Below are 25,045 nucleotides of genomic sequence, written 5' to 3'. Positions count from 1 at the left end.
ATTGAGGCCCATGGCAGTGCACAGAGCCTCTCCCAATGGGATGAGGCCAGCTTAGAGCGATCCTTCTTGTGTCCAAGAGAGAAACGTAGCCTAGCAGATCTTGGTGGACCTCCATCCATCTACACTGCATGCCTATCATGAGAGTGTGGGGAGGGTGGGAGTGATAAATTCAATCCCCCCTCTTCTTTCCAAAGTAAATCACTATTCTGCAGAGCCTGATGAAGCCTGGATCCTCTCATCCTCATGCTTATTTAGATGCATCTCCTTGCTTTCTCCAACAAGCTTGACAAATAAAACATTGCAGTTTAAGGCAACCATCAGAGGAGAAAAGAAGGATAAAACCCAAACCTCTGGACAACAGGCATGTTCTTGGCTCAGTGTTTTGAGCTCCTCACCATAGGAGGCCCTTTTCAAAGGGCATCTTCACTAGGCAGGATGCTGCTGCAAGCAACCATTGCCACTGAGATGGTTGTAATTGCCACTCCTGGTATCAGTGTTCTTGCCCATAGCCATTATAGCTATTGGGGTATCACCTCCACAGTGTGGACACATCTGCTTCTGCTGCAACACATCAGTTCAGGCTGATCAAGTTGTCTGATATGCTACAGTTCAGCCCAACTCAAGGCAGAGGACGCACTAGCATCATGCAGATGGGCCAGATCTGCAGCCCTCACTCTGTGTTTCGTTAGGCCAACTCCTTCTCAGGCTGTTAGGAGGAGCAATATCCCATGATAGTTATGCTCCCGAGAAGCTCTGCCATGGGGTGTGGTTATCAAAGCCTGGCCTGTAACTTACCATCTCACCAGATCCCTGTTTTCTGCGGAGTTTTCCAACCAGGAGAAGGCTGATAGTTGACTGGGTGGTGTTAAGCTATTCCTAATGAGGACAAGGATGGCTGATACAAGCACCACTGTGGACTTCACAACAAAACACCCATCAGTGTCCATGTTCCCCTTGTCAGTGTCCTCCAAATCATGGTGGGCACATAAGGTTGGGTTGGCAGCAAGAGAAGCAGGGGACCTCATGGTCAGTGTGTACTTTGTACAGCCCTTTATGAATGCCCTTTGTGGGTTAGGGAGGGAAACGCTGAAGCCCAAACTGATGGGTTGATAAATGACTTATTTCTGCCTAAAATAAAATCCATCTTTTTTGTGTTTTTATTATGAAACATGGGGAGCTAACAGCAGCGTAACCTTTTGGGGATCTTAAAGGGGTTTTAGTGGCACAGCCACGAGGAGCAGGGCTCTCCATCCCCTGATCACATTAGGAATGGATATTACAGCATCTCATGATCATCTTATCGGCCTCACCAGCAGTTCTTGCTCCTGCAGGACCCTCTGCGTTCACTCCCTGACCAGTGCAGAGCCTTCTGTCATTGCAGGACATGCTGTGAACAACTGGATAGGCATCAGGATGCGTACGGAGTCCTGGCATGATGCTTATTAGTGAGAAAGTCAAGAGGGAACTGCAGAGAGCTGGTTTGGACAAGACCCAAACCCAAGCTCTGGTGTGGTGGCTGCTGAGGTCCCAGTGCATATAACTCTCTATTATCTCAGCTATGCTCTTACACAGAAAACCCCACTAATAATCCCAGGGAGGTAACCTGCAAAAATCTGCTTGGAAAAACAACAAAAGCCAGGAAACCACCAAAAGAAGAAGCTGCGTGTGCCTTGCGGATTTGATGCAAAATACTTGGGGGACATCCATGCCAAAGGAATGCAGGCTATTTCGGGGCTGTATTTGTGTTTGAGCCGGTGGAGGAGGGCTGCAGCTCTACTCTTTGTCTTCCATGAGAGCTTTTTGCGTGTCTGGCAGGGCCGCTCCAATCTGATTAGGAAGGGGCTCGCTCGGGGAGGACAGCAGCAGCGATGCTGGGATGTAAGCTGCTTTCCTTGGGAATGGGAGCCCCGAGAGCAGTGAACACAGCCCAGCTGGCCTTGCAGGGAAGGGTTTCCCTACAATAATCCAGCTCAGAAGCAGTCTGGAGGCAAGGGTTTATCTATGTCTTGGCTGGGAAAACTGGTACCCGGAGGCGCTGGAAGAAGGGGGCTGATAATGAGGATGGGTGGGTGGGAGAAGTGCTGGGAAACCTCTGTGGGTGAACTGGCTTTGAAGCTGGGTTTTGGAAAGCGCTTTTAGGATTGCACTTTATTTATTTACTCCCATCCTGAAGGCTGATGCTCATCACAGCAGGGGAAGGGTAAGAAAAGTGCAGCCCACAAGCTGTTTTGCTTCAGAGCAGAGGCATGCACCCCATGGAGGGACAGGAGGGAGCAAGGGTTAATCAGATTTTGCCTCTGCCCACATCTGATGAGAGCAGATGCTCACAGCCCGTCTTTGAAGTGGTGAAAGTATTCCTGCCGCAGGAATTTACTTCATAGAGGCAGAGAAAGACTCTCAGATCCTTCAGCTCCTGCTTTAGGCAACAAGTCTGCTCTGTACTGAGATGGACAGATGTGTGTGAGGTGCTTGTGGGCAGATTTCCCATATTCCTCCTTACAAAAGGCAGGGAATGGCTCGTTACTTGGTGCAGCTTGGTGTTACCCAGGCCTCACAGGACTTCCCAAAGTCAAAAGGTCTAGCTTGTTCAATCCATAGCTGTCACCATGAAACTAGCAAGAGTAGGGAAAGGAGGAGGCCTGTCCTTGGTAATATAGGAATTACTAGTAGGAATGCATTTGTTTCACATTAATAAATATCAGCTTTTGGGTCTGGTTGGATCAGGATTTGAGCCAGCTTCCTGGGGTGAGAGTCTGCGTGTGCAGTGCCCAATGTCCTGCTGCTGTAACTCATCTCCATCACAGGTAGGTTCAGCCCTCCATGCACCTGGGCTGTTTGCATGTTTGCACAATGGGGATTTGCTCCACTTCTTGCTTTTCTCCAACACTCTTCTGCTCCCACTTGGGAGAGCTGGCTCAGCTCCTGCAGCAGCACAGGGCTTGGCCATCTGCTCCATCCATAGTCTCACAATGCAACACCTGGCTTCCAGCATGTGTGTCCTACTTATCTGGCCACTGTGCTGTGCGGAACTTGCTGGGCAAAGGACCTGGTGCTGGTTTATGCATCATTCGAGCATTTCACCCTCTCATCCATGACACTGTGGTCCACACAGAGAGGTCTGGATACTGGAAGGAACAGGTGATGGACAAGCAGAGCAATGGCAGTTAACAGGGACCAGGAATATGTTTGCACCAGAGAGCAGTGTCTGGAGTTGAGAGGCTTGCTAGTTATGAATTATTTAAAGCAATAATATGACAATCAACTACTGAGAGTTATCAATAAGCATTGTTAAACGTTGCTATTTGCTGTGGATGTCAACTTTGCTTGCCTCCATGGTCAGCAGGCTCAGGGCTTGATTTCTGAGAGCTGCCCTGACCAGAATCCAGGTGCATTTTGCCTTGATGTCAGGCTGAGATGGGGCTCAGGGTAACAGGGGGGTCTTTTTGTATATTTAATTGTGCTTCTCCAAATCACAGAATCACAGTATGGTTTGGGTTGGAAGGGACCTTGAAGCTCATCTAATTTCAACCCCCTGCCATAGGCTTCCACTAGAGCAGCTTGCTCCAAGCCCCTGTGTCCAACCTGGCCTTGAACACTGCCAGGGATGGGGCAGCCACAGCTTCTCTGGGCACCCTGTGCCAGCGCATCAGCACCCTCACAGTGATATGGTCCTGTCTGACAAGAAGAGATGATTCTTCCTTCAGTATCCTTTCTTAATAGGCACATTAGCTCCTTGCAGTGGCTTTATGCCCTTTATCCTTTGGATTTGTAGGCTGTGTGGGGATTTTTCAGTTCTCTCTTCTGCCTTTCTATAATCAGGGACTCCTTTTCTTGTATGTCATGAAATAGGGTAGTTATTGCAGAAAAGCCATGCTTTGATCTGAAAGTGATCACTTACAAGCATGACAGGGCTGTTCACGTAGCGACAACTTTCACCAGTGTAGCACATCCCCAACATGGGGCTGCATTTGCTCTCCCTTACCCTCCCCGTATTTGCTCCCCAGCTCCAGGACTACCAGTAGCATCCACTGAATCCCAGTTCGGTGCCCTCTCCCTCACACTCCTCTTATCTCAGATGGTTTTCTGTGGATCCCATCATGGACCTGACCTGTGGTCCCAGCCCTCTCCTCCCATCTCCAACCCCACTGTGACTCCAGCTTGGTTTTCTAAAGGAAATGCCCTACCTGATGTGCCAGACTTTCGCTGCTGAGCCAAAAGTAGGATCCAGTCTCTGCCATTCCAGGAGCAGAGTAACTTGGATGTTATCATGAAGCCCAGCGCTGCGTCCCCCTCCTGCCCCCCAGAGCAGGTAACCTTCTGGGTCCCCTACAAGGTAGGAGCCCATTGTGGGGCTTGCAGACCTGCCGGCCTCTCCTAGAAGAAAGAGGAGGACTATTAACAGCAGGGAGGGGATGCAGCTCCTTCTTCCTTCCTATTTCCTTTGCTCCCTTCCCCTGCCCTGCGGCACAACCTCCAGACGCTGCCCTGGAGAGAAGGGTTTTGGTAGCAGAAAAGCTCTGACCTCAAAAGGTGACATTTCCCCGTTGGAAAAGGGGTCTTTTCCATCCAGATAACCCTGCACTTGAGCGCTGCAAGCTTCTCTTTCCACTAGGATTTTCCTTCCTAACCAGCGAGGCCCTTGATGCTCAAACTCCCTACCTGCACCTACTTGTCCAGGGAGACTTTGGGAGCTGAATCTGACACTGTTTCATGCTATATTTGCATTATGTATTATATTTTTTGCTGGAATTTCTCAGCATGTAACCATGCCATTTAAACCTACCACGGAGTGCAAAGCGCTGCATCCCCAACCCAGAGACACCCCACAACTTCCCAGTGCTCTTCTGCTCATCTGAAACCACGCAGGAATCTCACTCCTTGCTGGGCTGCTGGATGGACAACATTGTTCCCCTATTGAGTCATAACAATGAGGTCATTGGGCTGGAAAGACAATGTCATTCAGCAGCCAAGAACCCAGCTGGCTGATCCCGGTTGTGTCTCATCTCCTGTGACAAAGCCACATTTAATTGACTAATTAAAGCCGTTGCAGGCTCCATCTTGGAAGGGGTGACCAAAATGCACATTGTTCTTGGTCAGCATTAAGTCAGGCCAGTTGGCCAACTAATAAGCGAGACCTGTTTTCCTTCTCTGCCTTGTTGTGTAGGCCTAAATTCCAAGTCCTGGCAATAGAAAAACCTGCTCCAAGATGTGCCACGGTGTGTTTCAGAGCAACCTAACTGAATGAGGACCCAAGGGCCTCAAGAGAGCCCACCCAAAGCTGACTCTGTTCTAACGTGACCCAGCTCAAACCATTGTGGATGGCGTCTCTTGCATTGCCATTCCACCTTTTGTTGGACACTTGATATTTTGGGTTCCCAGCTCTCGTAGGAGTTTGATATTGCACCTTAACCTGTAGCATTGGGGTGCTCCTATAGCCTGTGTATTTGACAGACAATTTGCCTGACCCATACACCCAGTGGATGGGTCAACCTCAGCCCAGGACCGGGGGAACTTTTCTTCTCATTAATGGGTCATCTTTCCCTTTATGCATCTTTTGGGTGCCTGCAGTATAGGTAGAAAGCAGGGAAGTGTCCAAGTGTTGGCCACCTACGTGCTCACAGTAAATCTCTGCTTCCCTCAGCTCAGTGCTCCTGCAGTGTTGAGACCTTCTACCACTCTCTGAATGACGTTTTGAGCAGAGACCAGCGGGCACTTCTCCTCTTGACATTTCTCGTTCTTATTTCCATTCTGCATAAGGTCATCCTGTAAATAGTGAATAAATGTGCCCAAAGGGACTTCTCAGGATAAACGCTGTTTTAGGGCCGCTAGGTTACCATTTCCATTAAACCCTCGATTCTTTTTTCCTGCCCACAATGTGATTGTCTTAAAACAGATTTATCTTCTCTTTGCTGCCCAGGCCCAGCGGAGCAGGAACGCTGGGTGTATGTTTACCACGGCTGGTGTCCCAGCCCTAAAGCACAGCAGCCGCTTCTTTTGAAGAACATACAAAGCAAGGAAGAGGAGCAATTGTTTGGGAGGAAGCTGAACCATAATGTAATAGACTCTCTTGGGGATTACTATTAGTAATTATTTGTATTGCTCTGGCACCTAACCAAGGTTGGGGCCCCGGTTAGAAAGGTGCTAGACCAGCCTATAAATGAAGATAGCTCCTGTACCCAAAATCTATCCACTCTTGCATGTAGGGATGGTGGAAACTGAGGCAGGGAGAGGTTAAGAAATGTAACCAGGGTTGTTTCAGAGGGTTGTGGCTGAGCAAGGATGTGAGCCAGTGCATAGCGCTTACACGAGCATCCTTCCTCTCTGGGGGGAAATGGTTAAAGCTCCTCCACTTGTGCTGCTCCCAACTACACATAAGAGACCATTGGGTAATAAATACGCTGTGCTAGAGAATCCTGTGCTAGAGTAGCACTGGGAAAGGTCATCTCTTACTGTTTGTGCCTTTCATCAGTGTTATCACACCTGTGATCATGTGTGTTACTTTAAGGAGGGGAAGAGCAGGAGCTGTTGAAGAACAGAAGTTCTTCAAATGGAAACTGAGTCCCAGTGCTCTCGAAAAACAAAATAAATCCAACAGAAAAGAGCAAAAATGGATATTCTGATTTTTTTTTTTTTTTTCTGTAAACCTGTTTCAGGAGAGTTAAATAATGAGGCAATTATGAATTTGCCAACAATAGACGTTGATCAGATTACGCAGCCTGTAAAGCCAGATCGTCACTGGAGCCATTTGGTGGGAAAGCAGCTCTGTGCCAGACAGTCTTTAAATAGTTTTGAATAGGAGGGAGGGTTAGCTGTGTCCTTCCCTTCCTAGGCTCTCCCCACCTAAAGAATAGCACCAAGCCTCCTGCCAAGTCCCCCGTGTCCACTCCATGCCCGAAGGCTCAACTCGCATGTATATGTAGGTGCATACGTACATGCATGTGTATATATAGAGCTCTGAATTATCCGGGAAGGCTCCACCCTGAGGAGATGTGGGTTGGGAGCTGAAGGAAAAGAGGTGGGACCCAAAATAGCACCGACACACAAAGGATCCCAAGGAAATGTGGAGCCCTCCTTGCGGCGTTAACAGGAAATCTCCAGGCTGCTGGCTTGGTAACCTTGGCTAGCCAAGGTCATGGGGGACTAAGTACAGCAGAGGGATGGATCCTGCCATCCAGCTTGGTTCTTCTGTAAAAACGTGGGGTGAAGGGCACATGGTGGCAGTTTTTCTGTTGGTGAAGGTTCTCAAGTGTCCCAGATGTGCTACAGAAAACCTGTCCTCAACATAACAGCAAAGGAGATGGCACTGGGGAGTGGGTAGTTAACTAAGAATCACCCAAAATTGCTTAGAGAGTTATGTACTGACTTAGAGAGGATGGATGCTTGAGGAGGCCATCAGTACCTCTTGGAGGTGGCATCACATGTGTCTTTAGCCACTTGACATTGCCTCTGCCTTGGCAGAGGGGTTGGACTAGATGGTCTCCAGAGATCCCTTCCAACCCTAATGATTCTGAGACATCACAGCACTTCTGAGTCTTTATGGACCAAAGATCATAGACTCATTAATAGTCTCAAGGTGGTAGGGACCCATAAGGATCATCCAGTCCAAGCCATGTTCAGTCATCATCTTTGGGTCCATCCTGTCTCAATGGTGAGTGATGCACAAATGGGATGGGGAAGGCAACTTGACTCATGACTCCGAAAAGGTTAAGTATAAAGTTTCTTGCTGGAGGGCGTAAATTTGGGCTGGATCGTGACTCATTGGAGGTGCTGGGCGCACAAAGGAGGGTGAGGCTTCAACTCTTATCGCCTCAGAGCCATCGATTTTCCGTTGGCCCTTTCTGCCCTCCGGGTGGACAAGCATCCTCTTGGTCCTGCCCTGAGTGCTGGGGGCTGGCAGCGTCCCCACTGAAAGCCTCGGTGGCAGGAGAAGGCTGAAGCTGTTTGTAGGAGGGTGATTCCTGCTGTAAATCTTCAGAGGAGGTGTGGAGGAAAGGGAGGTGCAAGAACGGGGGACAGCACTTTGAAACACCACTGTGGTGCTGCGTGCCAGCACAAACTGACCTTCCAGTCACACAGCTCCATTTCTTTCCCTTTTTACCAAAGCTGCCTGTGAGTAGGCTGCGGTCTTCTTATTCCACTAGGTTTGGAGACTTTCGTCTCCTTTTCTGCCCCTTAGGGCTGCAGCTTGGATGTCTTCCATGCTAGGCCCCCAGCTGAAGTTTGATGGCAAAAGTCTGGGCATTAGATCCCTTGCTGCTAATGCCAGCTTTAATGCCCCTCTATGGCCTGGCTTTGTTGGGTTGTTAGGTTACAGAGAAGCCAATAGAGGTCACAGAGAAGCCAATAGTCCCTATTTAGGTTTGGGGTTGACTCTTTCCCTTTAGAAAGAGACTCAGCCACAAGAAGGGTCATAATCATGGAATCATAGAATCATAGAATAGTTAGGGTTGGAAAGGACCTTAAGATTATCTAGTTCCACCCCCCCTGCCATGGGCAGGGACACCTCACACTAAACCATCTCACCCAAGGCTCTGTCCAACCTGGCTTTGAACACTGAAGCCGGCTCATGTTCATTTTCTCATCAACCAACACCCCCAAGTCCTTCTCCTTGGGCTGCTCTGAATCTCTTCTCTGCCCAACCTGTAGCTGTGCCTGGGATTGCTCCGACCCAGGTGTAGGACCTTGCACTTGGCATGGTTAAACCTCATGAGGTTGGCATCAGCCCACCTCACAAGCATGTCGAGGTCCCTCTGGATGGCATTCCTTCCCTCCAGGGTATCAACCAAACCACACAGCTCGGTGTCATCGGCAAACTTGCTGAGGGCGCACTCAACCCCACTGTCCATGTCAGCGACAAAGATGGTGAACAAGACCGGTCCCAGCACCGATCCCTGAGGGACACCACTCGTTACTGGTCTCCAGCCGGACATTGAGCCATTGACCACAACTCTTTGCGTGTGGCCATCCAGCCAGTTCTTTATCCACCGAGTGGTCCATCCATCAAATTGATGTCTCTCCAATGTAGAGACAAGGATGTTGTGTGGGACAGTGTCGAACGCTTTGCACAAGTCCAGGTAGATGACATCAAATGCTCTACCCTGTCCATCAGTTCTGCAGCCCATCTTGGAAGGCCACCAAATTGGTCAGGCAGGATTTCCCCTCAGTGAAGCCATGCTGGCTGTCACCAAGCACCTTGTTGATTTCATGTGCCTTAGCATGCCTTCCAGGAGAATCTGCTCCAAGATTTTGCCAGGCACAGAGGTGAGACTGACTGGTCTGTAATTCCCCGGGTCATCCATTTTCCCCTTCTTGAAAATGGCAGTTATATTTCCCTTTTTCCAGTCGTCAGGAACTTCACCTGACTGCCATGATTTTTCAAATATGATGGACAGCAACTTATCATCTTCATTCTCCAGCTCCTTCAGGACCCGCGGATGGATTTCATCAGGTCCCATGGACCTGATGGTCCATGTTCAGGTTTTTAAGATGGTCTTGAACCAGATCCTCTCCTACTGTGGGACCAAGGTCTTCATCCTCACATAATCCCTCTGCTCCCCTTCCTCATTACAAGAGTTAGTGTGATACGTATGAAAAGTGGTAGGTTTTTTGGCTGCAAAATCTACCCACAGGAGATCTGCATGGTTTGGCAGAGCCTTGGGTGACATGGTCTAATGTGAGGGGGTTGGAACTGGATGATCTTCAGGTCCTTTCCAACCCAAACCATTCTATGATTCTATGTTTCTTGCTTTGCAAGACCCCTGGGCCCTCATCTCTCACGGTTAGAGTCTAGACACATCGCCGATGCACAGCACCTAACTTGAGTGACATTAGATGTGACAACTCTCCCCTGGTGCTGTCCAGCTGGCGGAGGTTCAGCTGGCAGGATGAGTAGCTCAGGGCCAACTCCTTCCAACACTGCTCAGTATGAACCCAGATATGAACCCAGCCAGCTGGAGAGGAGGGCAAGGTGATGAACTCAGTCTCCCCATGCTGCCCAGCAAGACTGCTTCTTGCTATGGATGGGTAAATGCCCATTGCCTCTCTGTACACTTGCATTGTCCTGTCCTAGAAGACAGCAGACAGTGGCTGGACCCTGCTGCACCGTGCACCCACTCCTCAGTGCTATGGTGGGGCCTGTCCACTGTCTTCTTATTGTCCTGCCTTTCCCCATGACAAAAACTGGTCAAACAGCAAGAGCTACTGATGTGACATCAAATCTGACATCAATCAGATCTTTCCATTCACAGGAATCAGGGAACACCAACTTCAGCTGCCAAGGGAGGAGTGCCCCATCTCTGATGTTTGGTCAGTATTAGTGCCTAATGGGACATTTAGGGCCTTGCTTAGGTGGACACCATCACCAGATTTCTCCTGAATTAACCTTCTGACACTGCACCAGCTCCCCCTCATCGGCTTTCAGAGCTAAGGAGACTTTAATTTGATTGAACCTACTTCATTTGGGCTAAATGAAGTGAGGGCTGATTTCAAGCCAAACAAGAGTGGCCACCTGGTGGGTTGTGTGCACTTGGACTAATCGACTCTGAAATCAGACCTTCTTTTAATTGTAGATTAATTTTCCTGAGTACTTCTGTGCAGACAAGCCATCAGCCTGAATAAAGCTCAGTTCCTGCCTTGTGGGCTCATGTCCTCACTACTTTCCAAGCTGTCTGAAGTAGAGTCCTCCAGGAAAAGCCAGTGAGGGATGATTCATCTTTCTGGGGTGAAAAGCGTGGGGAGGAACTTCTGCAAGGTCTTAATGAATAAATCTGTCCCCCAGGCACATTGAGCAGCAGCTCTGCGGCAGGGCTGGAGGAAGGAGGTCAGGGCTGCTGTGATGCGACAGTTCAGCCCTCAAGAGCAAAGCGGTGGCTTTGGCCAAGCAGCTTTTCATGTTGGCTTCTCTGAAGGTCTCCTTCCCACCACCTTGCCCTACTGCTGAAGTCAATCCATGGGTGTCGTGGTTTAAACTCAGCCACGCAGTCTCTATCTCACTCCCCCCCTCCCCTTCCTCCCCCCCCGCTCCTGGAGGGATGGGGTGGAGAATCAAAAGAATGTAACTCCCACTGGTTGAGATAAGAGCAGCCTAGTAACTAAGGTATAACACAAACCACTGCTGCTACCACCAATAATAATAATAATGATAAGGGAAATAACAAGGGAAGAGAATGCAACCGCTCACCACCCGCCGACCGATACCCAGCCTGACCAAGCAGTGATCCAGCCCTTCCGGGTAACTGCCCCCAGTTTATACAGTGGGCATGATGTGCTCTTTGGCTAGTTTGGGTCGGGTGTCCTGTCTCCTGCTTCCTCCCGGCTTCCCCTCCTCCCTGGCAGAGCATGAGGCTCACAAAGTCCTTGGTCAGAGTAAACATGACTGAGCAGCAACTAAAAACATCGTTGTTATCAGCACTGTTCCCAGGCTGAAAGTCAAATACACAGCGCTGCACCAGCTATGAAGAAGGAGAAAAATGACTGCTACTGCTGAACCCAGGACAATGGGTCAGTCTTCAGACCTCACTGCAGTGAGGTGGTGAAGCTGAGTGGTCTCCTAATGAACTCAGGGTGGCATTGCCTATCTGATAATCAATGTATTTCAGTCCTTCCTGTGATTCCTCTCCAAATTTGGACAAATGTATTATTTAATCTATTCTTGAAGAAACAGGGTTTTTTAGCATTCATGTTCAAAGACAAAATCCTGAAAGAATATCTTAAAGACTTACTTATAATGGGGAAGTTATACCAGAAAAATCCCAAATGTTTAGCATATAGCAAAGTCGTGTGGTTGTACGTCTTTCATGTGATTTTCAGTGTCATTTTGATTCACAACCAGGATTTAGGGCCAGATGTAGCTGGGCTTTACCTTGCTGCAGAGCAACTTTTCTGGCCCATTCCTCAGCGTAAACCTTGAATTTCTTCCAAAGTCCTGGGTGACTTTTGCATAAATAGAGGGGTCTCCGTGCTAAATGTACCAGACATGGTGTCCTTCAGCCTATGGGTGACTGATGCTCGCTTGATACAGGAATAGGCTGCACTGCCACAAACCTTGCTTCAGAGCAGCAAGGTCACGATGGGATAACTCCACACTAATGGCATAAAGGAGGTAAGAGAAGAGCAGAGTGTGGCTTTGGAGGCTCTGGTTGGTCTGGGACGTGCAGCTCTTTTGGCTTGCGCTCTCCACATATCAGCTCCAGCAGCTCCACTACCGTTTCCTGCAAGATGGGGCTGTTTCTGTTTGGGCTGCAAAGAGCCCATGGTTCATTTTGCAGCCTGAGAAAGGTGTAGGGCTGGAACCAGGTCCCTTCAAGTCCTCTCAGCCCACAGTGGAAAAAAGGATATTTCCAGGCTCAGTGATGATAAAAGTCTGGGGTGTTATAGAGGCGTGCGTGTGTGTCTGTGGTTGTTTGCATCCCTGACAACCTTGTGTGAAGGATTTTTCAGCTTTCCTTTTCCACATTGGTCTTCCTGTCTCCTTTTGATTATATCTTCATCTTTCCCTTCACTTCTTGGATAGCTACAGACTTTCCATGGCAAGAGTTGTGGAGACACAGTCCTGAATAGGATGTCTTATGTTTATCCATACGAGAAGGTGGAATGGTGCTTCTTCCCACCACTGGCATCCCTTTTCTCTGGATAGAGCTGGCTTTGGGATGAAGCACTTCTTAGGATGGACCAGTTGGGTCTATTTGGGTGAAATATGCTTCTAATCCAAATTTTCTGGCAATAACCAGTCTTCAAGGAGAAATTCAGGAGAGGTCCAAGCATGACATGGAAGATAATTCAATGACAATAGGAGTGAGGAGTGCTGAGATACTTCTACCTCAAATCCACTCTCTGGTCTTTAATTAGTACAGCAAATGAACCCATTTCTGCCTCCCCAAATGTGTTTAGAGGGACCAAGGGAGTGAGGAGGAGAAGTGTCAGGGCTGCAGGGGAAGAGGAGTGCATCCAAGTGGGGAGATGTGCCTTGGGATGATTATTCTTCATATTTGTCATACTTCCAAATGAAACAGCAGACAAGCTGAGCTGGCTCAAATATTTGCAGAAAGAGCTGATGGGGAATTTGTTAATGAAGCAAGTTTCTCAACAGAAAATGCCAGTTCATCAGAACGTACACTTTGGGTATGTGCATTTCAGTCCTTGCAGGAAAGGTGTCTCAAGCTGTGGATGGGTTTCTTGGTCAAAACCAAGGAGGTTTAAAGACTGTCGTGTGAATAAAATGAAGTGAGGCAGATCAAACAGGAGGGACAGAGCTGCCAAAGCTTGCCTGAGGTTTGATCCAGCTCCTGCTCTCTGAGCCTCAGGGTTACTTCCCCTGGGTAAAATAGGGAAAACTTAACATTTTCCCAGCTCTGAATTAAAGCAAAGCAGCTTCTGGCGGCTGTAGTGTTGTGAGTGACAGCAAAATCCTGCAGACTGATAAGAGTCCTCTGGATGATTCAGATAGATGACCCAAAGCCCCAGTCGAGGGCTATCTCCAGGCTGGCAGTGCAGCCATGCAGGAGGAAGCCTTGGATGCTTCTCTCTATCTGGAGATGAAGCAAAACCCTTCAGGGCTTGAAGCACATCCTTTTTACCCCTCCCTGTCCAGCCAGGCTTATTGTCCATAGCTTATTGGCTATGACCTTCAGGACAGAGGCTGTGGCTGCAGGTTCATTTCATTTGACAGCAGAGAAGAGGCCACTTGTATTATTGCCTTGATTTTGCTGTCACTTGCATGCAAGATCTAAACAGCACTGATCTGGAGGACTCTTTAAATAGAGCCTTTTCTCAGTGGGATAAAGGAGGTTCCATGCTGAAAACAAGTGCAATGGCTTTATATCAGAATCCAAGCATGTTTCCTTCCCAAGAAATACTGTAGCACAAATGGGATGCAGCTATTAAGGCTCATATTTAACATTTTTGCAGAGCAATTCTATCAAGCCTCTTCTGCAGCATATTTATTCTGGCAGGGGTTTGGAGAGGATTGACATCCCTGCACTGCGTAATTGGACTGATGGGTTAGAGTCTGAAAACGCTTCGGCAACGCTGTTGGACCTTTCCTCATCTTCTCACCCAGAAAGCCAAGTTGGTCTTTGGCTTGGATGAAACTGTTTCATAATGCTGATGGTGAGACTGGCAGCCAAAGGGATGGGTGATGCCAGCTTGGAAGTGTGTATTCTGATGTGGAGAGTGACTCTTTGCAGGGGCAAGGTACCACATCCCTGGCCGAAGGCATTAGGTAGCTAGGATGATGCTGTTTGAAGCCCACCTTTCCCTAAGCAGATAGAAGGGAGAAAGCCTCTATACAGGCAAAATTAAAAAGCCCCGTGAGGTAGCCATTTGCTCTGGTAGCCCAGCTTAATTCCAGGATAAATAACACTGCTCTGTGATATTCTGCCAATCTGATCGCTCTCACAGTTTGAAAAGGAGGTGACAAATTTCCTGTCCTCTGCAGTAACTACTCTGTGCTCCAGCTCAGACACGGCTGCATTGCAGTGGATGAATAAACCCTCCTTTTGCCCATGAGTGTCTTGCAATGCAAATGAAAGGCCGAGAGCCTCTTTACTCTGACACATACCTTCCCCTAGCAAAGGCCACCCCTGGAGCCTCAGCCCCCAGCTTTCCCTTTGACAAACTCAACCCGCTGCTCCTCTTTAATCAGGAAAGGCTGCAAAAAAGGGGAGGAAAATAGGAACTTCCTCAGGCCTGCTTCACATCCCTTCCCCTTCCCTGGGTTGCTTGGGCTTTTTGGCTTTCTCATCCCGCCTTGGGAGGAGCTGGCGTAAGGCTCCGAGCCGGGCTCAGCCTGCCAGCATGGGGTGTGTCACCCACCACTTCCTAAGTTATTCTTTTGGGTTTCCTTTTCTCACTATTAATAGATTTCCAGCCAATATCTGAGCTGTTCCAACAAGGTGGATGCAAGGAGGGGGGAGGCGTTACTGAGATAGGAAGCAGGAAGCTGTTGGGCAGGGGATTAATCAGAGGAACTGCGTGTGGAGAGGTGCTGGCTATGGGTGGGCTGATGGGAGGAGGGATGGGACATGTCCTTTCGCTTTGCATTTAGAGCCAGTTTGCTTCTCTTCTTGTGCTTCAAGCTGTGACCTTTTCAAGCAAGTTAATCCCCTTGAGCTTCTTCCTCAGCCTGCAGAATATCACGCATCTACTGCAGTGAGGTTACGACAAGGGCATCACTTCATGGTGTGGTTAGTGGTGGTGCACAGCGGCTCAAAGTTGTGGTCCTCGACTGATACTGCAAAGAGCTGTGTTGACACAGACCAGCACTCCTTTCCTTTTACATTTTGGGTGGCTTTTCACATCCCAGCAGCTCCTACACCAGCCTTGTCCAGGAGAAGTCACATCAGCACAGACCAACAGTGGCACTTCCACCACCCCAAATGTTGCTCATTGGAGGACGAACAAGCCCATCTTGCTTATAAAATCATAGAATGGTTTGGGTTGGAAGGAACCCTAAAATTCATCTATTTCCAGCCCCCTGCCATGGGCAGGGACACCTTTCAATAGGGCAGGTTGCTCCAAGACCCTTTGTCCATCCTGGCCTTGAAAACTGCCATGGATAGGGCAGCCACAGCTTCTTTATAGCCAGCAATAAGGGAAAGTTCTCTCCACTCTGGGGCTGTCACCACTGCAGACACCGTATCAGAGGCACGGTCATCGCACACACATATGCGGAAATGAAATCATGTTTTTGCAGTGGACTCATTTCCTCCAGGCTGTTTGGCCGCTGTGCACACGGATGCATGCACGGAGGGCTTGGACTCTCCTCCTGCAGGTCTGCCCTGCTACCAGCACATGGTGTGGGGTTTTCTGACTGATACATGCAAGAGGAGAGGTGCAGATCAAAGTATTTTAGACTCACAGCAACCAGTGCTGTCAATAGCTGCTGTATGACCCTCATTTCCCTTAATTTGAGGAACTGATGATGGGCCAAAAGTGAAATCACGTAAGTCGCCTTGCCCTGCCAAAATGCAGCCAGGAACGTCAGGGACATGTAGCATTTTCTGCCTTCTGGAAAACAGGGTGAGGGACTCTGGCTGAAATTCAAGCGCACTTTCCTTTGGAAAGGGTCTCCTCCTGGGAAAGGGAGTGATAGCTTAGAGGATCTCTTCTCCACCTTCCTTCTTTCTCACATCACATGTTAAATCATTTTATCTCCGGGGCTCATGGCTTGAAAGGGTCATTTGTTCCCTGCAAAAGGACATGCTGTATCTTTTGTGACTAATTTTCATGTTAAAGGGCCACCAAATATAATCCTGTCCTGTCTGGCTGTTGTTACCACCAGTCTGTGGTTACTGGGGTTTTCTCCTCCGTCAACTAGATCCTTTTCATTTCTTTTATGGAGGAGACAGTCATCAGGCAGTCCTGGCTATCAGCCCAGGCAAACAGGGGCTCATTACCAGTTATTACCCCTGGGTTTGCCGCCGAGATTTGGCACGGGTGGCCAGTTAAGGAGGAAGAGATAAAAACTATTTATCTGGCATTGGAAAGGGATATATAGCACATGTGGAAGGAAAGCAGTGGCCCCTGGGCCTGCACTGCTCTCACTGTGTTTGTTTCTGCTTTGGAATTAAGCATTTGCTGGGCCTCTGTAAATGAGAGCAATGAGTTCGCATAAGCCAGGTCTTCTGCACTGCAGGTGGTGAAGCTGCCAAAAACCATGATTTGATGTTCCTTAGTTGGAATAAAATACGTTTTTTTTCCCCATTGCTGCAGTGAGAAAGAGTCCCTGGACAAACAACTGCAGTTAAGCCCAGAGTAATAAAACTGCAGAAAGGTGTGCAGCCCTGTGACTGCAGTAGCATCAGGATCCTTGTGGCACAGTGGTGAGGGGTCCAGTTTAGTTGAATGCAACTGGAGAGAGAAGGTAAATTTTGCTGTCAGATGGGTACCCAAAAATCTGTGGGACAGGTATGAGGATGGATGGGGATCCCCCACGGAAAGAAGATCTCACCCAGCCATAGCCTTGGCTGGTCTCTGCTGGTGTGTTCTGGGTCCACAGTGGTGTACATTCACAGAATCACAGACTGGTTTGTGTTGGAAGGGACCTTAAAGCTTACCCAGAACCAACCCCTGCCACAGGCAGGGACACCTTCCACTAGAGCAGCTTGCTCCAAGCCCCTGTGTCCAACCTGCCCTTGAACACTGCCAGGGATGGGGCAGCCACAGCTTCTCTGGGCACCCTGTGCCAGCGCCTCAGCACCCTCCCAGGGAAGAGCTTCTGCCTAAGAGCTCATCTCAGTCTCCCCTCTGGCAGGTTAAAGCCATTCCCCCTTGTAAAAAGTCCCTCTCCAGCAGGTCCACGTCCCCTTTGTTTTGGGGACCCCACGCTGTCTTGAAGAGTACCGAGTCTGAAACCTGCCTGGATTTCATCTTCCCATGGCCATCTCCATGGCTGCTGTTCACCAGAGCCTTTGCATTTAGGCCAGCAACAATAATTCTTCAGAATAGTCTGCTTTGAGACAGGCAGCTATGGAAGAACAAATGGGGAAAGGGAATCATAGAATCATAGACTCACAGAATCACAGAATCATAGAATCATAGAATCATAGAAACATAGAATCACAGAATCATAGAAACATAGAATCATAGAATCATAGAATGGTTTGGGTTGGAAAAGAACTTAAGATCATCCAGTTCCAATCCTCTGCCATGGACAGGGACACCTCACCCTGGACCATGTTGCATAAGGTTCTGTCTAACCTGTTGAATTCCATCCATCCATCCATCCATCCATCCATCCATCCATCCCCTGCATGGTGGCTCACCACTTCCAAACAGGAGTGTGCTGGCTCCTCAGGTTGCTTTGAGCCCATTTAAATCACTGGTCCTAGCTTACTGAATAAGAATAAATAGATGTTTTATCATCTCTTGACCTTAGCAGGACAGTAGTGCTAAGACTGCTAAGGAGATATGGAAAGATAAAATACTGGTAAGCTTTGTAGGCATCAACTTGAGTCTTGGTTCTTCTCCCAGTTGCTTTTTTGGGCTTGAAAGAGGCCCTGCTGTCATCCCAACCAGGGCAAGCCTGGAGTATCCCATCAGATTTCTCCATCAGCAGAGCAACCCCTGGCTTTGTGCTTTTTCATCCAATTTTTGCTGAAAGTGGTAAAAACACATCTGCAGCCCTCCAGGGTTGGATGAGGAAGTGCTGGGGCAGGGATGCTGGTTTCTTGGCTCCCAGGGTCCCAGCTGACCATGGGAGCTGTCTCAGAGACAAAACATGGGCCTGCCCCTTTCTCTTTTGGACCAAATTGAATTGAATTGCCTTTTCTACCTCTCCTTTGGTGCCTGTTTGCTTCCTGCCTCTCTGGGATGGGGCTGGGGCACGAAAAGGAAGCGGGAGCAGTTGGGGATTTCCTTCACCTTCCTTTTGACCCTTTCTTTATTTACATCTATTTTGTATTGTTTCTGCCTTTAAAGGGTTTATTCTTCTGTTTTTTACCTTCTTTGTTGTCAAACCTCTGACAGGCTTTCACAGCCCTATTTATTGGGTTGTCCCACTAACTGGATGCCTGGTCTCTAGCTTGGCGCAACCATCACTGATTCAAGACAGACAGGATGGCAGTTGGAACTGGATGATCTCAGGTCCTTTTCAACCCAAACGATTCTATGATACCTGTTCTATATGATTGTCTATTCTATGACAGTGGCCTGTTTATAGGAAATATGACTTACCTCCACAAAAGCTTTTTTCCTGTACATGTAGTGCTGATGCTTTGTCACAAGCCCAGGGTTTCCTCAAATAATTCATGCTGCTGGTTTCAATTAAACTCACATCTTAACGGTGTTAGCTTTCCGCAGCAGTATGAATGTCAGAAACAAGAGCTTTCATCAGATCTCTGAAGCACAACCGGTGCTAATAAACAGGCTCTGTAAGAGAAAATACATTGCTGGTATGCCAGCACGGAGGAAAGAAGCAGCATTAGGATATGGCTGAAAACCAAACCTTGGAAGCGTGATTCCTGTTCTGGAGGAGTGGAAATCACATACAAGTGTTACATGAGGCAAAAGGACACAGTCATTTCTGCACAGCCATCAAATGGAGGAACACATCCCTCCCCAAATCAGGTTGTTGTCTGGAATGCAGACAGACCTATGGATGAAGTGGCTCAGTGCAGCCCATGGTTCCTATAGAGGAGAAACTGGTTGAACCTTTCCTGGGTTGAATCTCAACAAGAGCCCAGAGCTGATGGTTACCACGTGCACCTCCCATCTGAGGGAGAACTGCCTGCTGGCAGCCAGGAGGTCTTTCCCTCCTGCTCACACTCCAACCTCTTTGAAGCCCTGTGATTTTGAACCCCTGTAGTTCTTGACTACGTTTGTCATGGAGGTTTCTCAGGCTTCCTCTTCCTCCTCCTCCTCCTCTGCTCTGCTTTCTGCCGGACACGGCGAAGGGGGCCTATAGGGATGCTGGGGAGGGACTCTTCATTAGGGACTGTAGTGACAGGACAAGGGGTAAGGGGTTAAAACTGAAACAGGGGAAGTTTAGATTGGATCTAAGGGGAAAATTCTTTCCTGTGAGGGTGGTGAGGCACTGGAATGGGTTGCCCAGGGAGGTTGTGAATGCTCCATCCCTGGCAGTGTTCAAGGCCAGGTTGGACAAAGCCTTGGGTGAGATGGTTTAGTGTGAGGTGTCCCTGCCCATGGCAGGGGGGTTGGAACTGGATGATCTTAAGGTCCTTTCCAACCCTAACTATTCTGTGATACCAACACACAGCACTTGGTACGAGTCTTGAGAGCATGAGACAAGCCCTGAGTGAATGACTCATGGTTTCTGGTCAGCTTATATTTCTGGGTGTAAACCAAAGGTAGCTTCCTTAGTTCAAAGTTTATCTTGGTATTTTCACTTTTCCCTAGGTGTCAGCTCTCAGGATGATGCAAATCCACCTCCTCCAAGCACAGGAGCAACTGGGCCAATCCTCACAACTACAGGCACCACGAAGATGCAAGAGACCACCCCTGCCAGCAAATCAGGAAGCTCACCACACACCCCTACGCCATCACCCACCCCAGCTCAAGAGCCCACCCCTACAAGCAAGCCAGGAAACCCAACACACGCCTCTGTGATATCACCCACCACAGTTTCAGCGACCACCCCTGTAAGCAACCCAGGAAACCTATCACCCACCCTTGCGATGTCTCCCCCTTCACTTCAAGGGGCCACCCCAACAAACAACTTGGTAAACCCAGCACTCTTTTCTACAACATCACTTCAAGCATCTCAGCAGGTCAGTTCTTCAACCAGCTCCACAGCCTCAACAGCCGCCCCTGCTGCCACCTCCAGTATCACACAGCAGATCAGCCCTGCAGCCAGCTTGGGGAGCTCAGCACCCACCACTGCTGCAAGTCCTGTCCTCACACACATGAGCAGCTCTGTAGCCTCTACAGGGAGTATAGGAAGTGCTGTCGCATCCTCTCCCAGTGTGAAAGATCAGGGAAGCCAGCTTTCGGTCCAGGTGACCACCATCACTGTGAGCACCAGGGTCCCAGGGAGCATCCCTTCCCCTGGGCTCAAGGACTACGGTGTCCCTTCCTCCACATCTCTTACCAAACAGCCTCACTCTTCTGCCAGTTCTCCAGGCCAGGGACTGGCCTTTTCCACCAGTCCTGGAAGCATCAGCATTTCTGTTCCCCCTTTTGGTGCATCCACGTCCCCCACCACTAGTAAAGCATCTCTGACTTCACCATCCGGCAGCATCGACAAGGTCTCGGAGGCAGCCACCACGCCGACTCCTGCAGCAGGTACCAGAAGATGAGAACGTTAATTTATCATGCTGGGAGTTCCCTTTCTGTGATCTTTTCCTTTGGCTACTTCCTGTCATTATGGGGTGTCATCTCCTTGTCCCATTGTAGGACTTCCCAGCATCCTTGTCTCAGTGACAACTGGGTGCTTACCTCCCTGTTTTCATTGCTGGAGATCGAGTCAATGCATTTAATGAAATTCAAGGCATAAATCAACTGCCAAAGCGTAGACACTGAATTGGGATGGGTCAAACTGTGCCCAAAGCACCATTGACTGCAATGACTTGATCTTCAGTGGCTGCAGAAAGGAGCCAGCAGCAACGAGTTGTAGGCATTGCAAAGCTGGTGAAACAGATTGACAGCACCCAAATGCTGACTGCAGAAGATCCCTGGTACGGCTGACAGTTTAGTGAAGGCTGTCTGGGCATGCACAGAAAATAAGCTTTAGATGACTAAGGAGATTTTGTGGCTAAACTCTGAGTCTACAAGCTCTAGAGAGTCTAAGTAGCTAGGTAGGATGCTCATCATCGCTGCAGGGGGTTTGGCTGCTGACTTTGGTCTGAGCAGCATTATGAGTGCCTATGTGGTGTTTGGGATCTTGCTGAGCACCATTAATGTGTTTTCTCTGGAGCTTTGCAGAGTCATGTTAGTTCCTAAATGTCCTGCTAAGGCACAGCTTAGGCTCCCTGTTGGCATTTTGTCTGCTAGCATTGGAATCACACTGGGGGACTGTGAGGGTTCCATGGAGCCTTCCAGACTTGGGTGGGATTGTGGGATCAGCTCCCATCTGGCCCTGAATAAAAGCTGTGATGACACTGAGGCCCTTCCTTAACTTCCCCTGGACAATGTTGTTCTTGACCCAATTTCCAGCTACCTGCAGTACAGAAGCCACTCGAAAGCCATCTCCATCCCCCTTCAGCATTAAGCATCACTTAATGCAAGACCACCGTCACTGGCTTCATCCATGTCATGTTTTGAGCAAGCCAGCAGGCGTGAGGAGGTGAAAGGGGTGTCTTCATGAAGGATGTTTCTTTCCCCTCCTGCTCCACAGGACTGTTCTTTATTAGAAGATGATACATGAAATTGTGTTAATTCGAATTTGACCTCAAGTGTTGAGCACGAAGAGGTCTAAAAAACCTTTGCATTTGGTAAGTGAGAGAAGGCAATAGAAACAGATGGCTTTGAAATGAATGATCTCCTGGAGCCTTCAGAATGTGTCTGGGAGAGAAATATCCCTCATCTTTTCTGTAGTCTCAAAAGGTAGCCTCAAAAGCAAATAGGACGTGAAAGAGATGCAGCATTTTAATTCTCTTTGTCAACAGTTAGAGATTAATTAGGAATTCGGGGATGGAGATCCATTTATTCACAAGGATTTGGGGAGGCAGGGGGCTGCTTTACTCTGTGCCCTACTTCCATTGCATTGTACGATGCTACAGACCTTAACAAAGGCATCTGAGGTGATCTCAGGTATTTGAGGCACCTCCATTGGGCTGGTAGACATGGGGCATGTGCCCTTCGGGAGTAGCAGGCAGGCAGGACACCCCAGGCTGTCTCCCATAGCACCAGCCACTGCTTCTAAGCAGGTTACCCTGGGCTTCTTCATAGCTGATGGAGATGCAGCCAGCAGAGGTTATGGGCTTTCATCCCCTCCTAATGGCGGTGCCTGCAGTTGTCAGTGGGACTGCACAGTGATCTCCATTCACTGCAAGAGCTGGGTAACGAGCTCAGGTAGCCTCTGTTTGTTGTAGAAATGTCTATGGAATCCCCTCTAGATAAAGTGAAATGAAGGCTATCCCATTTCCCCAGCAATACTCCTCTTTTAAGTGATCCCCCAGCTACCAACACACAGTCATTATGTTGCCCTTGGGTTCACCTCTCCACAACAGTCTGATGGGTTTCACCAGCAGAAAATAAAGCCAGCAGTAAGACATTTTCCTTATCAAAGTTAATTTTTAAGTTAAAAAAGAGCTCTCAAAGCTTCAGCACCATGAGCTTCACAAATGGAGCTGTGTCACCTGTATCCTCTGTACCGTATCAGTGTCTGTCTGCTTGTTTTTTGGTGTCTACTGGGGACCCAGACCAGAGAAGTCATCCATCAACCAAGCCTGCAAGTGCTGACCAGAGCCCTGCCAGTGCACAGCCATCATCCCCGTCCCTGGGGGACCAGACAGCGAGCTGCAGTCCTGGCCACCAGCACCCTAACATTTCATTCCAAAATGAGGTAATGAAGCCTAAGGGAAGGTGGGCACTTCATGGTGGTGTCTGTTAATGCTTAACTGGTGTCCCATGTACATGTGGAGTCTGAAGGTCTTCTCACTGCACAGGGAGATCTGCCTCAGGGGAACATGGGGCAGCAAAATAACTCTAGATCATAGAATCATAGAATGGTTTGGGTTGGAAGGGACCTTTAATGGTCATCTAGTCCAACCCCTTTCTCCTCTTGCTTTCCAGTGAAGAGACATGGAGGATGGAGCAGGGAGGCGAAGGGGATTATGGTCTGGGTGCTGAACAGGGGAGAAGTCTAATTTGGGAAGAGGGGGAGAACCATTATATAGAGCAGAAGCTGCCTTGGGGTGGACTTGGGCTTGACAAGAGGGCAAAGAATCCAGTTAGCATAAACCATGCATGGATGCTATTAGCAGAAAACAGTTTGGGAGAGTAGGGGTTCTCAAAACACAGGCTGCAACAGGAAGGGGATCCTGCTCCTAGATACTTGTCTTTTGTAGAGTAGGACTGCATCAGGCCCACTGGCATGGATCCTCCCACTGTCCAAGCCAATTCCTGCTTTACCCCATGCTGCAAATCCTAAATGTGGTTTGGGAAGTGCATTAGCAACATCCCGCAGGCAGCCCTGTCAGTTACCTGTGAAAACCCTTCCACATACGAAGAGCTGAGTGAAGGGCTCCCAAATCTGTCTCATTTCCATCAAACGGATCAGAGCTTTGGTTGGGATGTCTCCTGATTTGGGGTAGTGTGTTGTATCAGTGACCAATTCTCCTTCCAATCCATGTCAGTGATGTGAAAGTTGCTTTTCTTCTGTCCTTCCAGGTCATCTGTAAAGACCAAGTGCAAAATACTTGGCCCACCATGTACCTGAAAGAAGCTAAAACCTGTGTGAGTACCACCCTTTGGGACTTCTATGTAGAACCCTACAGCAGCTGTGTTGCTGTTGGAGATCAGCTTTTAACCTGTGGTACCCTGAACGTGTGAGCCTGTAGAGATGAGGGTGATTCATCAAAATGAGTACAACCACTTTAGGGCTGTAAAATGACAGCACCCACTGTGCTCCTGGAGGAGAAGCACAGGTCTGCTGCCGTCTCATGGTCATCATCACCTTCCTGCTTGGGCTTTTACTTGGTGTAAATGCTCCTTGCCTGTGCACCCACAGAAATGATGGTGCTCTGAGCTGTGCTGCCTGCAACACTGAGGATGACTCCAAAGAGGGAGCTTATTACTGTGATGACCATGTCCAAGGCAGGAAGGCCTCTCCCGATACCATCCCCTGCCCTGCTTTGTGCAATGTCTGAACCTGCAGCTTCTCATCAAGTTCCATATTGGATGCATAAAAAAATTTCATCAGATAGATTGATAACATCTAATTTTAGAGCCTGAAGTACCCGGGTGCCTTATGACCATGCTGCTGTTTAATTCTTCCCTTCTCCTTCTGGGTGCAGATGGAGCCAGTGCCATAGCATCATAGAATTCCAGCCTGGTTTGGGTTGGAAGGGACCTTAAAGCTCCTCCAGCTCCAACCCCTGCCACGGTCAGGGACCCCTTCCACTAGAGCAGCTTGCTCCAAGCCCCTGTGTCCAACCTGGCCTTCAACACTGCCAGGGATGGGGCAGCCACAGCTTCTCTGGGCACCCTGGGCCAGCGCCTCAGCACCCTCACAGGGAAGAGCTTCTGCCTAAGAGCTCATCTCAGTCTCCCCTCGGGCAGCTTAAAGCCATTCCCCCTTGTTCTATCACTACCTGCTCTCTCCTCCCCATGGCTTCACTGGAGCCGTGCTGGGAGGCTTTTTGGCAGCAGGGATGGTTTGGCTGGGAAGTGCCAGTGCACTGGTTGTGTTTCCGAGCTGAGCGCTGTGCAGACATCACAGCTTGGCATCCTCCATCCCTCCTGTCTGGCCGCTCCGCTGGGTGCTGGCGAGCCAGCGAGTCTGCTGCCCTGCTTCCCTCAAATTCCTCTGGGCACAATCAATCACGACCCGAAGCATTGTTAGTACCAAATGCCAGTTACAGCTTGAAACAGCCTGCGAGGGTGCATCCTCCCATCGCATCGCGCTCCTCGGCTGCCAAAACACCTC

At 49.0% G+C, this 25,045-nt stretch overlaps 1 protein-coding gene across 1 annotated transcript in view; it reads left to right on the top strand.

Annotated features, from left to right (window-relative positions):
- Positions 1–25,045, top strand: part of PODXL (podocalyxin like) — a 45,474-nt gene that overhangs the window by 10,054 nt on the left and 10,375 nt on the right. Inside the window, exons 2-4 of the mRNA XM_057425545.1 lie at positions 19,855–20,739; positions 22,818–22,960; positions 23,788–23,853. Coding sequence (XP_057281528.1) covers positions 19,855–20,739; positions 22,818–22,960; positions 23,788–23,853 — 1,094 coding nt within the window. The remainder of the gene's footprint in view (positions 1–19,854; positions 20,740–22,817; positions 22,961–23,787; positions 23,854–25,045) is intronic.

The sequence above is a fragment of the Pezoporus wallicus genome, unplaced genomic scaffold (assembly GCF_028554395.1).
Source record: "Pezoporus wallicus isolate ANWC-B61680 ecotype Strahan unplaced genomic scaffold, APGP_CSIRO_Pwel_v1 contig_4722, whole genome shotgun sequence".
Taxonomy (NCBI): Eukaryota; Metazoa; Chordata; class Aves; order Psittaciformes; family Psittacidae; genus Pezoporus; species Pezoporus wallicus.
The sequence above is the reverse complement of the archived record's forward strand: the minus strand, read 5'-3'. Positions and strand labels throughout refer to the sequence as shown.